This window comes from Toxorhynchites rutilus, chromosome 2 (genome assembly GCF_029784135.1).
Source record: "Toxorhynchites rutilus septentrionalis strain SRP chromosome 2, ASM2978413v1, whole genome shotgun sequence".
Taxonomy (NCBI): Eukaryota; Metazoa; Arthropoda; class Insecta; order Diptera; family Culicidae; genus Toxorhynchites; species Toxorhynchites rutilus.
Genome location: NC_073745.1, coordinates 198,211,323 through 198,225,842, shown reverse-complemented (window position 1 = coordinate 198,225,842; position 14,520 = coordinate 198,211,323). Strand labels below are relative to the sequence as shown.

The 14,520-nt window shown below is 39.2% G+C and overlaps 1 protein-coding gene across 2 annotated transcripts; it reads right to left on the bottom strand.

Annotated features, from left to right (window-relative positions):
* Positions 1 to 8,585: 8,585 nt before the first annotated feature.
* Positions 8,586 to 10,242, bottom strand: LOC129769695 (spermine oxidase-like). 2 transcript variants are annotated; one of them, XM_055772110.1, is made up of 4 exons: positions 10,027 to 10,242; positions 9,745 to 9,966; positions 9,474 to 9,693; positions 8,586 to 9,421 (listed from the first exon to the last, which is right to left on the bottom strand). In XM_055772110.1, the coding sequence occupies exons 1-4, from the start codon at positions 10,197 to 10,199 to the stop codon at positions 8,615 to 8,617; spliced, it is 1,422 nt and encodes a 473-aa protein (XP_055628085.1). In that variant the 5' UTR covers positions 10,200 to 10,242; the 3' UTR covers positions 8,586 to 8,614. The 2 variants fall into 2 exon arrangements, with proteins under 2 accessions (XP_055628085.1, XP_055628086.1); XM_055772111.1 differs by having other exon boundaries at positions 10,037 to 10,162.
* Between the last annotated feature and the right edge of the window lie 4,278 nt (positions 10,243 to 14,520).

Sequence of the window (14,520 nt, the reverse complement as noted above, 5' to 3'; positions counted from 1 at the left end):
AGTTTTTTCATGTAAAATGAACTTAAAAAATAAATTTAATTGACTCCGTATGACTTAGATTGAGACAAAAAGTTTTCCGCTTGCGTCTTAGTTTTAGACGACTGAAGTTTTCAGCACCCTAATTGTGAAAAAAGTAAATACAATTGCTGACAAAAGTCAAACTTCCATGAAGTTGCTCTAGAATCCAAACATAGTAGACATTAGAATACTATTTCTGAAATCAAAAAAAAAATTAAACATTTTATTCCGTGATATTTTCTGTATTTTTTTTCATTATGCGAAAAATATGATTTGGAAATCTGTAATTAGCTCCTGTATATCCTCTTTCAACGTTATTCGTTGACACATTCAATATTGTACTATTCGAGTAACTGACTGGTATGCCTGGTATGTGAACTTCCTATCTTCCTGGCTACTAACATAATCAAAGTTCAACACAACCAAAACCCGTGAATCTTCCCACCTTCTATTCTTCATCTCGAGCGTAGACTAAATATGCTGCTCAAATATAGGGGTAGTTGGGGCAAAGTTGGTCACGTGGGATAAAGTGGTGTGGTAGTGGTATAACTATTGACTATTGACACCGTATTGATAATCATATTATGTTTGCAGAATTTCGTGACTTTTGAGTGACCCTGAACTTCAGTGGAGCGGTCGCACGTCAAAATATAAATAAAAACAAAAATCGCTCTCTCGGTAGCCATTCGGTCGTAGTTTCGTGGGTTTCGAATTAAAGGAATTTCTAGTGAAATTTAGTTTATTTGACCTGATGTTTTCGACAAATCAACAGTTTGGGCGACTGTTCACATATTCTAGGGAAGCCGAACAGACATTTTGTTCAATTTAAGCGATTATTTCGCATAGAAATTACTTTGTTGCTTGAATGCAAAGTGGTCAGGGGAGGATTACTACTGACAATGTTCTGTTTTCAAAAGCTGATATACCTTATCATCTTCTGCTCTTCAAGGGGTCCCTTTTGTGGTTTTAACCCAAGAAAAATATGCCACCCAAACAAAAACCAAGCCTCATTATGAAAAACGTTATGTGTTTCCTACTACGTTTTTATACGTATGAGAAAATTTCAATTACGACTTTAGGTGGATAGGCCTAGCGCGTTTCATACATGAATCTACTATTTTAATAATGATTTAAACAAATTTGGACAAGAAAACACACATAAATCTATGACTTCTAGCATGAAATGTGCGAGTGACCACTTTGCCTCCCATAGGTGATCACTTTACCTCCTCACTAGAAAATGTCCGACTTTTCAATTTTTTTCTAATAATAACCATTATCCATTGCATTCGAAGTGAAGGTGACAAATTCCAGCAAATTTGTTGTTAAGCGTCCTTTAAAAAAACGTGTTGCTTATTCGTTATTCGTGTTTTTAGTTGTTTAGCGGAACTAAAATTGGTACAAGAAAGGTGTTTTCCCATATTTTTGGGAACCTTTCGAGACGTCAGGCTTATTTGATGCGTTAAAACCACATGGAAATTTTGGAAGAAATGCAAAGAAATCACCATATCTGTCCTCCTTAGATGTTTCAATGTAAACTTCTTTGAAAAATATTGCAAAAAGGTTGTAAATATCTTCCCCACGGTTTCTGCAAGGTGCATGCGTGATGGAAAACTATTGCTTTTTAATTTTGTATTTATGTAATTGAAGAAACTTTTCGTGTTAGACTTAATGTTCGACTCTGTTTTTGAGTTGTAATCTTCAAAGACGTCTTTAATAATTGAGTTGAGTTGTTCGCAAATGTTCAGATAGTTTTCGAGATTAGCGTCAGATTTGTATTTCTTATAATTTTATGTACCTTCTGTTTTTTTTTAATTTTTTAGATTTTTTATGTTTTGCACAAACCAAACCGGATATTTTGTGCTTCATTTTTTCATATGGAGTAAATGATTCAGACACACAGAAATCTTCGGACATATTTATCAACAAGAAATCCAGGAAGCATTTCTGTCGATTATAAACATTGCTTATTTAATTCAACCCACGACCGGCTATTTTTCCAAAAATAAATTGCAGAGAGTTATTATCACCAACAACTGGAAACAATAAATTCACTATCAAAATCAATGATAAAGTCCGCATTTCGTTGATTGAAGTCTCCATCTATGTGGATTTTTGATTCGGGTGCAAATGCAAATAAAATAATTTCAGCAACTTTGGAGAATTTCTCATGACAGCTAAATTGAGCATGATCAGGGGAGTAGAAAACAGATGCAAATACAGATTATCCGTGGAATAGTCGGGCTCCCCGCGGATTACGAAAATCACGGATAACGCAATAAAAGACTAAAAATAAGGTGCAAACACAAAAACAAAATATTTATTCATAATAACTATGTTTCATCAATACAGAAATCATTAAACTATCCATCTGTAAGGTCGTTTACACCAGTAATCAGATAATGTGAAAGACATGACCAAAACAAAAGAACAAGACCCTACCGCTCAGTGGCAAATTCCGGGAAGTTCTATAGAATTACAAATGAACTCGCTTTCGCGGATAATCCGCACCACGGTTACATTCTTCATAAACATATGTCTCTGACACACCATACTTTTAAAGTCACCTAATTTAAGTATTACGGAAAATATTAATAAAAATCTACGAATATTACAGTTGAAATCAGAGGAAGATACTGAGAGTTCTTTAAATGAGGGTGTATGAGAGTCATGTGTTTAAACATGGAATAAACATTTCACATTTCTATTCAAACATCAAAGGCATTTGATTTTGACTCTCAGTATGAAGGTTTAGAGAAAACTTGAAAGTCCAGACACAACGTATTTTCCAGGGCATTTATCTTGTACCGTCATTAAATCATTTAATGAAATAAATTAATTGAACATTATTATTAAAAATCCAACAACCGTCAATGTTCACTGAAAAATTAATTTAAAAAAAATCTACTTTCAAAAAGATCGGAAAGATCGAAAAGAAAAGATCGATTTTCTCGATTTTTTTAAGTGCAAAGAACTGATCCAAAAAATCGAAAATCGGAGAGGAAAAGATCGATCTTCTAAATATCGATCCAAGATCGCCCAATCCTTTTTCAGAATAATTATTTGGATTTCTTTCATTTTAAGTGGGCTTTTCATGCGATTGAAATTTTGGCAGTATATCACAATTTCAACTGCATTCTTTTAATTCAGTATCTACCACATGGTATGACGATGCATTCAAATTGTTAAAAACCATGCCTATCAGAAAACAAGTCAACGTTGACTCAGGAGGTACCAATAAAACCTGCAATGAAACTCCATGTGAAACCCGAAATCGTTTTGGAAAGTATATCAAGAGTCAACGACATTAAGACGGATGTCGTTGTCATGTCATTCGACGCCGAAACAAGCTTTGAAATGTTTGTATGTATGGGAGCATTCATCTTTTTCTCTCAGACTGAACGTCAAGCTTGGGATTGTACCCAAAAAAAGGCCCAAACGATGTCGGCGGGGATCGAACCAAGGCCAGCTGGAATGCAAGGCTTTTTTACACGTACACGCTATCCACATAGCCACAGGTGCTATTGTATAAATGCGTGATAATATTACAACTTATTATAAAATGAAGTTGGAAAGTGTTTGTTACGAGTAAGGAAAGCATAAAAATGAAGCTATATCTTTTTCGGTCTGGGACGTGTATGTGGAAAAGTATGCGAAAACCTGTAATGCGTGCTTATTTGCAATGTGTCTCTTGTTTCACTCGCTCATATTGCTCTTATATTGCTATAGCAAGCATAGGGGAACTAAAAAAAATATATTACAATTTCATGAAATTGTAATATATAAAAAACTGCTTCATTTCATGCAACTTTTGCCGCTTCTGCCGTAATGTTTTTCGAGCATTTCAGCATTAGCTTTAATTGGGAAACTTAATTACCTCCTCAAAAATTAACAGGGCTTTTCATTAAGTTTGAATAAACGAATGTTTAAAGTTCAATTTTCATGATAAAATAAATTTTTCTGGAACAAATCAAAATCGGACAAATCGCCCCTCTACGGTGAAGAAAAACGAGCTTACTGTCTTGCTTACTCACTGTCAGTGTGACCAATCATTTTAGAAAAAAAACTCTCAGACTTTTTTCTACAAAGATGATATCTGAAAAATCAATATTATTTTTTTCACCCATATTCTTGCTATATGTCTTCAAAATTTAGATAAACTACGTTGTTACAATGCTAAAACACTTAAATTATAAAAATTAATGCAAATCTGTAAACCAAAAAACAAACTGATAAATATGAAATCCGAAAATCTGCCAGCACTGGCGTGGCACTATATGTAAACCAAAGCATCGAAGTGAAATTCATCTGTGCAGTCAGTTCGACAACAAACATGGCTCGAAAATATATCCGGAAAAACCACTCGGCGATCTTGGACGGCAGAGGATTTATCTAAAGCGGTAAGCGTAGTGAAACGTAGTGATTTTCTAGAAGATATGCTTCGAAGGCGTATCAGATTCCTCGTAGAACACTGTCACGATACATCGAAGCAAGCGGATCAAAGTTACAGCTTCCGCCTCTTGGAAGTTTTTCTCCTGTTATTGATAGCGCTCAGGAACAAGAACTTGTTGAACATATTGTGGGAGTGAACAGATTCGGATGCGGACTGACCCGTTATGACATCAGAAATATTGCCTACCAGCAGGCCGAGCGGAAGCGTATTAAGCATCCTTTTTGTCATAAAACTGAGCTGGCTGGACGCGATTGGCTTTATCATTTCTTGAAACGACATCCGGAATTGTCAGTTTGGAAACCAGAGCCAACATCCATATTTCGTCTGAAATGTTTCAGCAGAGTCAGTGTAAATGGTTTTTTCAATCTTCTCCGGAATGTCCATGAGAACAATGAATTTCCTCCGAGCAGAATTAGGAACGCTGATGAAACGGGATTTAGTACGGTGAGGCAACTACATGTGAAATTGAATTTTTTAAGTTGATGTGATGGGGGTCTTCGTAGCCACATTGGTTGCGCGTTCGCTTAGTAAGCGATCGATCGTGAGTTCAAAACTCAGGACCCTCTTTGTATTGTTACAGAATAACTACGTCCACGCAACAATCATCAGCGATGGATATCGATCCACGGTCGAAATACGATCGATTCATCCATACAACTGCTCTGCTCTGCAAGACACATCGGGCTGCTGTTCTATAAATAACTCAACAATGATCAATCAACTGTCTCCGCTGTCCGGTGGTCCAACTGGATAATGGAAGAACAGAAAGAATACTCTTACGCCTAAATGGCTACTGTGTGAATGTACCATATGAAATGGTATAGAAGGAATACTGGCGAATGGCAACTGTGTAATGTGCTAATTATAGATATGATAACCATGTGACATGTACACGATTAAAATTCGGCTCTCTTACAGCTAAAATGCTAATGAGCCTTAAATAAATAAATGGGATAAAAAAAAAGTTGATGTGACTAAATTTTATGCTATCAGGTTCCTAACAGGGGTATAAAAGTGTTGGCTGAAAAAGGTGTATGGCAGGTTCCTGGAAAATCATCCGGTGAGAAAGGTGTTACCATTACTGCTATAATGGCTATGTCAGCGAGTGGACAGTTTCTTCCTCCGATGCTTATATCTCCACGTCAGCGCTTGAATGAGGCATTGAAGATGGGTGCTCCTCCGGGAACAATTTTTGCATGTAATGAAAGCGGATGGAGTACATCAAAAACGTGTTCTAAATGGTTTGATCATTTTCTATCCTTCGTCCGACCAACACGTGAAGCCCCTGTACTTTTGATCCTTGACGGACACTCAAGCCATACGAAAAAATTGTATATGATTGAAAAGGCGCGACAAAATTACGTCCGTATCTCAACTATCCCTCCACATACGTCACATAAACTACAACCATTAGACGTTGGCTTTATGGGTCCGCTCAAGGCAAACTACACTAAGGCCGTCAACAGATTTTTGAAGCTGAATCCAGGGAAGATAGTTATCATATACAATGTGGCGGCTTTGATGAATGAGGCGTTCACCGCGAGTAGTTCCGTTTCCACCGCCCAGAGTGGATTCCGAGCCACCGGGATATATCCAATGAACCGTCGTGTATTTTCGGACAATGGCTTCGCAGCAGCTGATCACTTGAACAACAATGATGCTGAAAACTTAACGAACCGAATTCTCTTGTACATCAGGATACAACAACTGGTTTTGAAATCAAAACTATTGAGTTAACTGACCAAAGTATATCAATAAGAGAGTCCACTATCGAAGAATTCTATGATACATCTGACTGATCCAGGTCTATCAACTACAGGGCGAAAAAAGATGAAACTAATATAGTTGATTCAACGATCACTGATAACGAGTCATTTCTGTACGACCAATGTACGACCCGGAAGTGCTTCTGCTGGATCCAACCATTTACTACAGTGTGACCGAAAATGGAACAGTTTTGACCCATACGATAACCTCAACGAGTCATACTGCAGCTGGCGAAACACAAATACATGATTCGTTGTGTATGTGTATTGGGAAAAACTGTGATAGTCTTTCAACAGTTCAACAGCCATACAAGCGAAATAAGAAAGCAAACCGACAGATGAAAAGGGAGAATTGTGAGGAATTAACATCTTCACCTTACCGCAAAAAACTGTTAAAAGAGAGCGCATTTACAGGTGCGTCCACATTATGCCGAATGATGCCGATCGGCCTGTACCAGGCGGCATATTCGGTTCGTTATGTAGTGTGGACGCCCCATCGGGTTCACGAAGCCGAAGCCCCATCGGATGCACGAAGCCGTCACGAACACACGAAGCACAATGTCGTCAACGCTAATTTGCTTCGTTTTGTTTTGGTTCGACTTTCTCGAACCGGACTCACTTGTTTCGGGTTGGGTTCGGTTTGATTCGAGTCGGTTTTCGGCACGTCGGCAAGCCCGGGCGGTACGTCCACATTTAGTCGGCTTTACCGGGCGGCCAAGGCCGATTAGCGTAATGTGGACGCGTCTTAAGGAAATAAAACAAATTAAGGACTAGGGCAGTCAGCGGAAGAACCGGGTCCGTAAATCAGTGAATCAAAATAAAATGGAAGATACTTTATGCTATTACTGTGGAACACTCTTCAGTGCTACAGGAAACGGTGAGGACTGGATGCTCTGTATTCGTTGCGATGATTGGTATTATGCTGAAGTTTCAAATAACCCTGTTGGTATCACATGTGACATGTGTATCTAAACTCCATTATTACATCCGTTGGTAAAATTATAAAATGTGAAAGAATAATCAATTAATAATATTTCACTGTATCTTTATTTAATACTTTTAATCCACAACTTACCCGTTTCCAAAGCACCTTTTACAAATTATTTAATCCTAAATGATAATTTTTGTCCTTCTCCCTCGAAAAATTTTTCTATGGGAAGTAGGAATTATTCAAATGTTATACCAGTATGGAAGAGTAGCACATTTTCTGTTATTTTCAAGCTCATTAAATATAATAAATCGGGATGCCAAAATATGTGCTAAACATTCATTTTGGGGGTGTATGTATCGCTGGGACTTTGCTAAGTGAGTTTGAATCTTATCCCAAAAGATGCCGATTAACTGTTTCAATCAGAGACAACAGCTCGGAGCCCTTCATAGCAACTTCTGGGATACCTCTAGGGAGCAATTTTGGCCCTCTAGTTTTCCTGATCTACATTAACGACATTTTTTGGTGCTAAAGTTATTTTTCCAGGTCCGCTCAACCGCTGATGCTATCTTTCTCCAACGATAGCTGGATACGTTCGCTTCGCGATGTTCTGTCAATTGTATGGTCGTCAACCCTTCCAAGTGTACGACGGTAACCTTCGGTATGAAGGAGAAATTAACAATGCACAATTATGCCGTGCCGGACGTCACAATTGCACGGAGAACGGAGATTGAAGTTCCTGGAGTGGTTCAAGATTCAAAATTGCCTTTCAAGCAGCGCGTTTCATACATCGTTGAAAATGCATCAAGAAACTTGGATTTTATCCTGCGAGTCTCTAAAATTTTATCCGATGTCTACTCAAATAGCTGTATGGTGCCCGTAGATGGAAGCGCCATCCGGAATCCGTACTTTCAAAACGGGGATACGCAAATCGAAGCATTGCAACGACGGTTGGTAAGCTGAGCTCTCCGACTGTTCTTTTGGTGTGATCCGCATCGGCTTCCAAGCTACGAGAACCACAGCTTGCTGATCCATCTGGGCTCCCTACATACCAGACGGAACCTAACGACGTTCTTGCGAATGATACTCCGGCGATCGAATTACGGCATGGGTTCCGCAATAACGAGGTTACAGCGCGCCTCCAATACGATTGCCCCCGCATTTGACCTCAATTTCTTCAGAAACACGATAAAGCAATGTTCTTGTGTATGATTAAGTTAAGTTGAAATCATTTGGACCTCGGAGATCCGTTGATTGATATTATAAACAATAAACAAGACAGCTTCACTAGGTTGAGAATGCTAGGCACAGCAGAGATTTTCTTGTGAAGTTCGATCAAATTGGATGATATTTAAAAAATGTAGTTTATTTTGTTTCATCTATTTCCGAATATTTTGTCATCATGGGAAAAATGTATCCTATTACCCGCAATGTACAACATTCGTTGTTCTAAAACTGATCTTTATAAAGCTCGATGATTCGTTCAGCTTCCCTCCATCCACTTCCAATCGCACCTTGCACCGTTGAGTAGTACTCCGGATGGGTAGCCTCCCCAGCGAATTGCACGACCGGATTTCCACTTGAATCGACCAAGGGTATTGCTAGATCAGCGGCCTTGGCATTCAAACTATCCGAAACCATTGAACGACTCGTGTAGGATCCTCTAAAGTTGGGATTGGCGTACCACGTGCTACGCGTGAATGATTTTGCTTCCGGTACACGAAACATCACAAGAAACTTTCTTAAAACATATAAGAGACCATGCACAACTTCCTGCTCGGGAAGAGTTTCCATCGTTCTGGCATCTTTTCCGAAGATCCAGCCCACTAGTAGATTCGGTTGATACTCCGGTACAAAGAAACTGCAAACGGACTCAAGCCATGATTTATCTGATCCGCGCAGTTCATTCATATCTTCGCTTTTCCACAGCAGTCCAAACCCATGCCAACCGTTCGGCCAAAACGGTTTGTCGAATTCGAGCACCATTTTATCGATGGTCCCTATGTACAGCCCCTCGATTGCATTTCTTTTCAGCGACGGAAGCTTCGGGTGGAACAGTGTTCGGTATGATTCCTTGAGTACTCCTAAGGAAACGGTTATTATCACGTGATCGGCCGTATAACTGCTGTCATCTGAACACAAAACGCGTACCGCTGGATGAGTGTTTGCTAATGAATCGATTTTGGTAACACGTTTGTTGAAAAAGGTAATATCTTCGATTGGTATCGGGACTGCGTTCTGCTCTGGTAGTCGCTTCTGCAATTGTCACAGTGGAGCAATAATCCGAAAACTGAATTGAATAACATACCAGCATTAAATCGAGAATGGTTTTGAATCCTCGCGTTTTCCAGTTGATAAGATACTCGTCTTGGTGATCGGTGAACTCCAATAACCCTGAGGTTGATACCTCCGTCAGACTGTCAACTGCGTTGTATACGGTGTGATATTTTTGGAAAAAATCGAAAATCTGATGACAAATTTCGGGATCTATACCATCAAACTCATGGTTTTGTAAGGCGTCCTGATAACTAGAACTTATATGTGTGAGAAACAAATTGTACGATAATTTGCATACTTACAATTCGTTGTAGAAATCATTCAAGGATTTCCTGTAAACCTTCATTTTCTCAACGTCATTTGTGGAACTATTTAGTACATCTAGAACTCGTCTTGAATGTTCGATAGGTACTTCTTCCCCGTTCGATCTTATGCAAAGATCATTCTCGCGGTGGCTTTCGGTTTCTACTAAATTATATTTCGCGGCCATATCGTATACAATATTATCCATTCTCGAATGAACCCTACAAAATAAAATAGAATTTATTTTCCGTAATATAGTCTGCACATTGCTACGTTTCAACCATTGCGCACCGTAATCCAGCACATTGGCCCCAAATGGTATCGTGTGTATTCTTCCACCGATCCGGTTCTCTGCTTCCAGTATGATCAAATTTTTATATCCGCGGTCGTACAATCTGCTAGCGGCGGCTATCCCAGCCGCACCGGCGCCGATTATTATTATTTTCGCGGTCATAGTGACAAATATTTGTGCGCACAACACTGCTTATGTTGGGAATCTACCGACGACTGCAGCCAAGCGAACCGGACTGATGGGACTTAAATTTTCGCCTGTCAGTGTTTGTGTTCCTGTTATTTGATATTTTTATCACATGCGTACGCATGCTTCCGTCCCATAATCAGCAATGAACAGCTGCTGGACGGTTTACATTACATAAGATGTTCTATTTCGAATTGGGAAACAATGTTATCGATGACGTGTTTGTTTGAGTTTTGCATTCTGAAGATATCGATATTGAATAATACTTCACTTTTGCTCGTAACGGTAGAGATAACGTCATGTTAGTAATGAATCATTTTAGTGTAAACTGACCAGACGTCCCGCGTTACGCGGGACAGTCCCGCATTTCAACAAAATGTCCCGCGTATGATTCCGTCCCGCGAAACGTCCCGCATTTGGCAAAAGAAACGAAAATGTTCCGCGTTATCAATATACAGGGTTTACCAACTTTAAATTCCGAAAGTAAATTGAAATAAAACACACTTAGAATTCGAATTTCGATGAAACTTTTATTTCAAATTAAAGTTTGGTTTATGCCATTATGTGTGAAATACAACATCATTCAAATTTCCACCTAGGGCTTCCTCGCACACCTTGATCCGGAACAGGTAATTTTCGATGACTTTTCGGCACATATGGGGCGGTATCTCGGTCATAACTTCACGAATGTTGTCTTTCAAATGTTCAAGAGTTTGCGGAGAGTTGGCATAGACACGGTCTTTCGCATAACCCCACAAAAATAAAAAGTCTAGCGGGTTCAAATCGCATGATCTGGACGGCCAATTGGCATCACCAAAACGCGAAATTATGCGTCCCTCAAATTTCGTTCGCAATATGGCCATGTTCGGTCGTGTTGTGTGGCACGTGGCGCCGTCCTGCTGAAACCACATGTCATCTGTATCCATATCTTCAATTTGTGGCAAAAAAAAAATCGGTTAACATGCGGCCATAGCGCTCACCATTCACAGTTACCGTCTCGCCGTTCTCATTATCAAAGAAATACGGCCCGATGACTCCACCAGACCATAATGCGCACCAAACAGTGACTTTTGGCGGATGCAATGGCCTCTTAACAATCACGTGTGGATTTTCTGAGCCCCATATACGGAAATTTTTGGTGTTCACATAGCCACCGAGCTCGAAATGTGCCTCATCGCTGAAGAAAATTCGATGCGAAAATTCAGCATTTTGCTGCTGTTGTTCGTTCACCCAATCGACGTATGCCCGACGCATTCCATGGTCACCACGCTCTAATTTTTGTACCAGTTGGACTTTATATGGATGTAGGTGCAAGTCCAAATGCAAAATTCGCCACAATGATGTGTTTGACAAGCCCAATTGCTGAGCACGCCGTGGAATCGAACCATTCGGGTTATTCTCCACACTGGCAGCAACAGCAGCAATATTTTCGGCCGAACGCATATTACGATGATGCACAGGTTTCACAATTCTGGAAAGCTGGGAAGCGAAGCTGGGGAATGTTGGGAAGATTGGTGGTTTTCGCGACAATGTTTATCTCCAGCCGATCCATCCTCCAGTGATCTTTTGGCATAATGGGCTGATCCCAGGCTCGGCATAAGGACCACGTCACCTTCCCAACTCCGGCAAGCATTTCGTACTATATATCTCCCCATTCACCATATGACTCGAAAGAAGAGCGGCTTGGACATTCCCTTCACGTCTGTCAGAGAAGAACTTTCTTCGAGAACTTGATGTGAATGATATATTCGACGTCATCGCTTACCTGGGGAACGTAAAGTACCCGCTCCCCTGCCATTCGTTGAATTCTAGCATCAAGTACGTCTCGTTTTTCATTATGAGTACGAAAAGAAGTTTTTAACTTCTTTCGCCGGAAAAATAATCAAGTTGCTTGACAGTGCAACTGCTGCGAATCAACATCCTTGAATCATTTTTGTTGTAAACTTAATAAACGTAAGATTTAAAGAAAATTTGTTCCTATAAATTATCTTTCATCGCCATCCGAAATTAGTCCACTTTTTTTTTGAATGCATATGTTAACATTAAAATTGATGAAAAATGAATTGGAATTTTCGAGCATTCCATTTGAAGAAAATTGTAGAATTTGAATTGTGCTTGCCAGGCGTAAATGCTCTGATTGAGCGATTGATTTTCGGGCGTAAATAAAATCTAAACCACCGAACAATCATAACTGAGTGCCGATACTCAGAAAGAAATAATACTGATCAGTTTAGACTCGCTAAACTATGGTTTATATTCACATAACGTATAGGGCCCTATTCCATAGAACGAGACGAGCAATTCGTCTCGTCCCGTCTCGGCTTCAGTCACTGTCGAGACGAGCAAAGTATCCCATTCCAGTACACGAGTTTCATTGAAATGTTAAATTTGGTAGACTGGAGAGACTTCAGTCAGTTTTTCTCGGTATGATCAGTGATGTCAGATTAGAAGACAAGTTTTTGTTTTGAAAAAAACAACAGTTTTAAAATTGATCAATCGATACTCTTTTCTCAGTGCCATAGAAAACATAACAAAAAGGAATAAGATTCATATATCTTTTGGTTTCATTGATATTTTTCCTCGAGCATATGGTTTTATCTCTCAGACGTTTTGTTATTATGGGTTTATTGGGGGCAATGTTTGTTTACCCAATCAACGAAAAGAAAAGAAAGTTTTAGTAAGAAAAGTAAGTAAGAAAAGTTTTAAATCTATACATACGTATTTCCAATAAAGCAATTGTTTTGAATTACTCATTTTCGTTCAATATGTGAAGACCCTTTTCGTGCCGTGTTAATATATTCAAAACAGTCATCTAGCATCCCTGGATATCTAAGTGGTGCGGACTCAATCCACTTAATTTTCAAGCAAATTTATGGATTTTTTCAAGCGATTTCTTGCAATAAATTCTCAGACCACCAGAGATGCCAGATTAATAGATATGTTAGTAAATTTGCAGACATATCTGTAAAATACTTTTTATTTTTGTTGCAGACTTTTTGGATACAACAATATTTCACAGGTTTTTGAAAAATGAGAGACTCTATTTATCACATCAAAGATATTTGACTCATCGTATTACATTTACCCATAGTTTTAATACATAAAAAGTTTTTATATTTTGTTTATATTAATACACATGACGTTAGACCTATTTTTTGAGTAATTCATAAACACTTTGTCGTCCGGCGTAACCACAGTCGTTATGTGCGCAAACTAGAGCCTAACTGCCGGTGTCACCACAGTGATTACGTGCGCAAAATAGGTCGCATTGCAGTGATGTCGTGAGCATATTATCGCTCAGTGGCCGATGACAGTACTTCAGTATCTTTTGCATTCTGTTGGTGTTTTGTTTGGTAACAATAAATTGTATACGTCAGTGTTTTTCATGATTTCATTTGCCCTGAAATCATTGCTGGCGAAACAGACACTACGATTCTTCACGATGAATGAAAAATTGCATTAAATGTATCTATACTATACTTCAAAATTTCATGACAGTGAGGGAACAGAGTCGAGAACTTATGAGAACTATCGATGAGATTGGTAAAACTTAACAGATTGTAATTTACCGAGAATATCAAGAACAGCCGACGACAAACCAAGTAAACCGAATTAGCGCTGCCGCCGCCAAGCGAATCATTTTTTAGCAAACGTACGGTGCAACATGTGCGTCGCTAATTTCCTAAAAAATGACTCTCCTAGAGGGGTATCCTTTGAGCAAACGACAGTGAGTTGATTCTCAAAGCCTTAACCCTTTCGTTACGGGCGTCGTCTATTGACGACAACCACGTGACGAGCTGTGTGTACGAGCGTCGTCTTTAGACGACATGAAATTCATACTGCTCTTCGATCACACCAGCGCGATGTGCATACTTTTCGGCGCAGTACTCCGTACAGGGGTAGCACTGCGGCGGAGCACACATTTTTGAGTAATATTAAGATTGACTACAGCCGAGCGAAAACGGAAACCCACGGAGTTTTATCCCAGTCCTTGAGCATTCCTTCAACCTCGCACTGTTAGCCTATATCTATCTATATAAATGAAAATGAAAGGCCAAATCTGTTCGTAAGCAAGCCTCGAAGAAGGGATGATCCGATTTTAGACTTCTTTATTTTGTTGTATTCGTCTCTTCCCGTAGATCAATATAGTGGAGAGCAAAATCGGAAAGTTTTCGGAAAACTCAGAAGGAATGTAGGAAAATTCGGAAAAATGAATTCTCATATGACCGAAAATTACATCATGATAAGCGCGTTTAGTCCATTCAATATTTGCGCTAGCGAAGTTGATCTTTGTTCG

Coding starts and splice junctions, on each gene's coding strand:
- LOC129769695 (XM_055772110.1), bottom strand. CDS start 10,199: ATGACCGCGAAAATAATAATAATCGGCGCCGGTGCGGCTGGGATAGCC. Junction 9,967..10,026: donor CTGGATTACGGTGCGCAATG/GTTGAAACGTAG, acceptor TTTATTTTGTAG/GGTTCATTCGAGAATGGATA. Junction 9,694..9,744: donor AATGATTTCTACAACGAATT/GTAAGTATGCAA, acceptor TATAAGTTCTAG/TTATCAGGACGCCTTACAAA.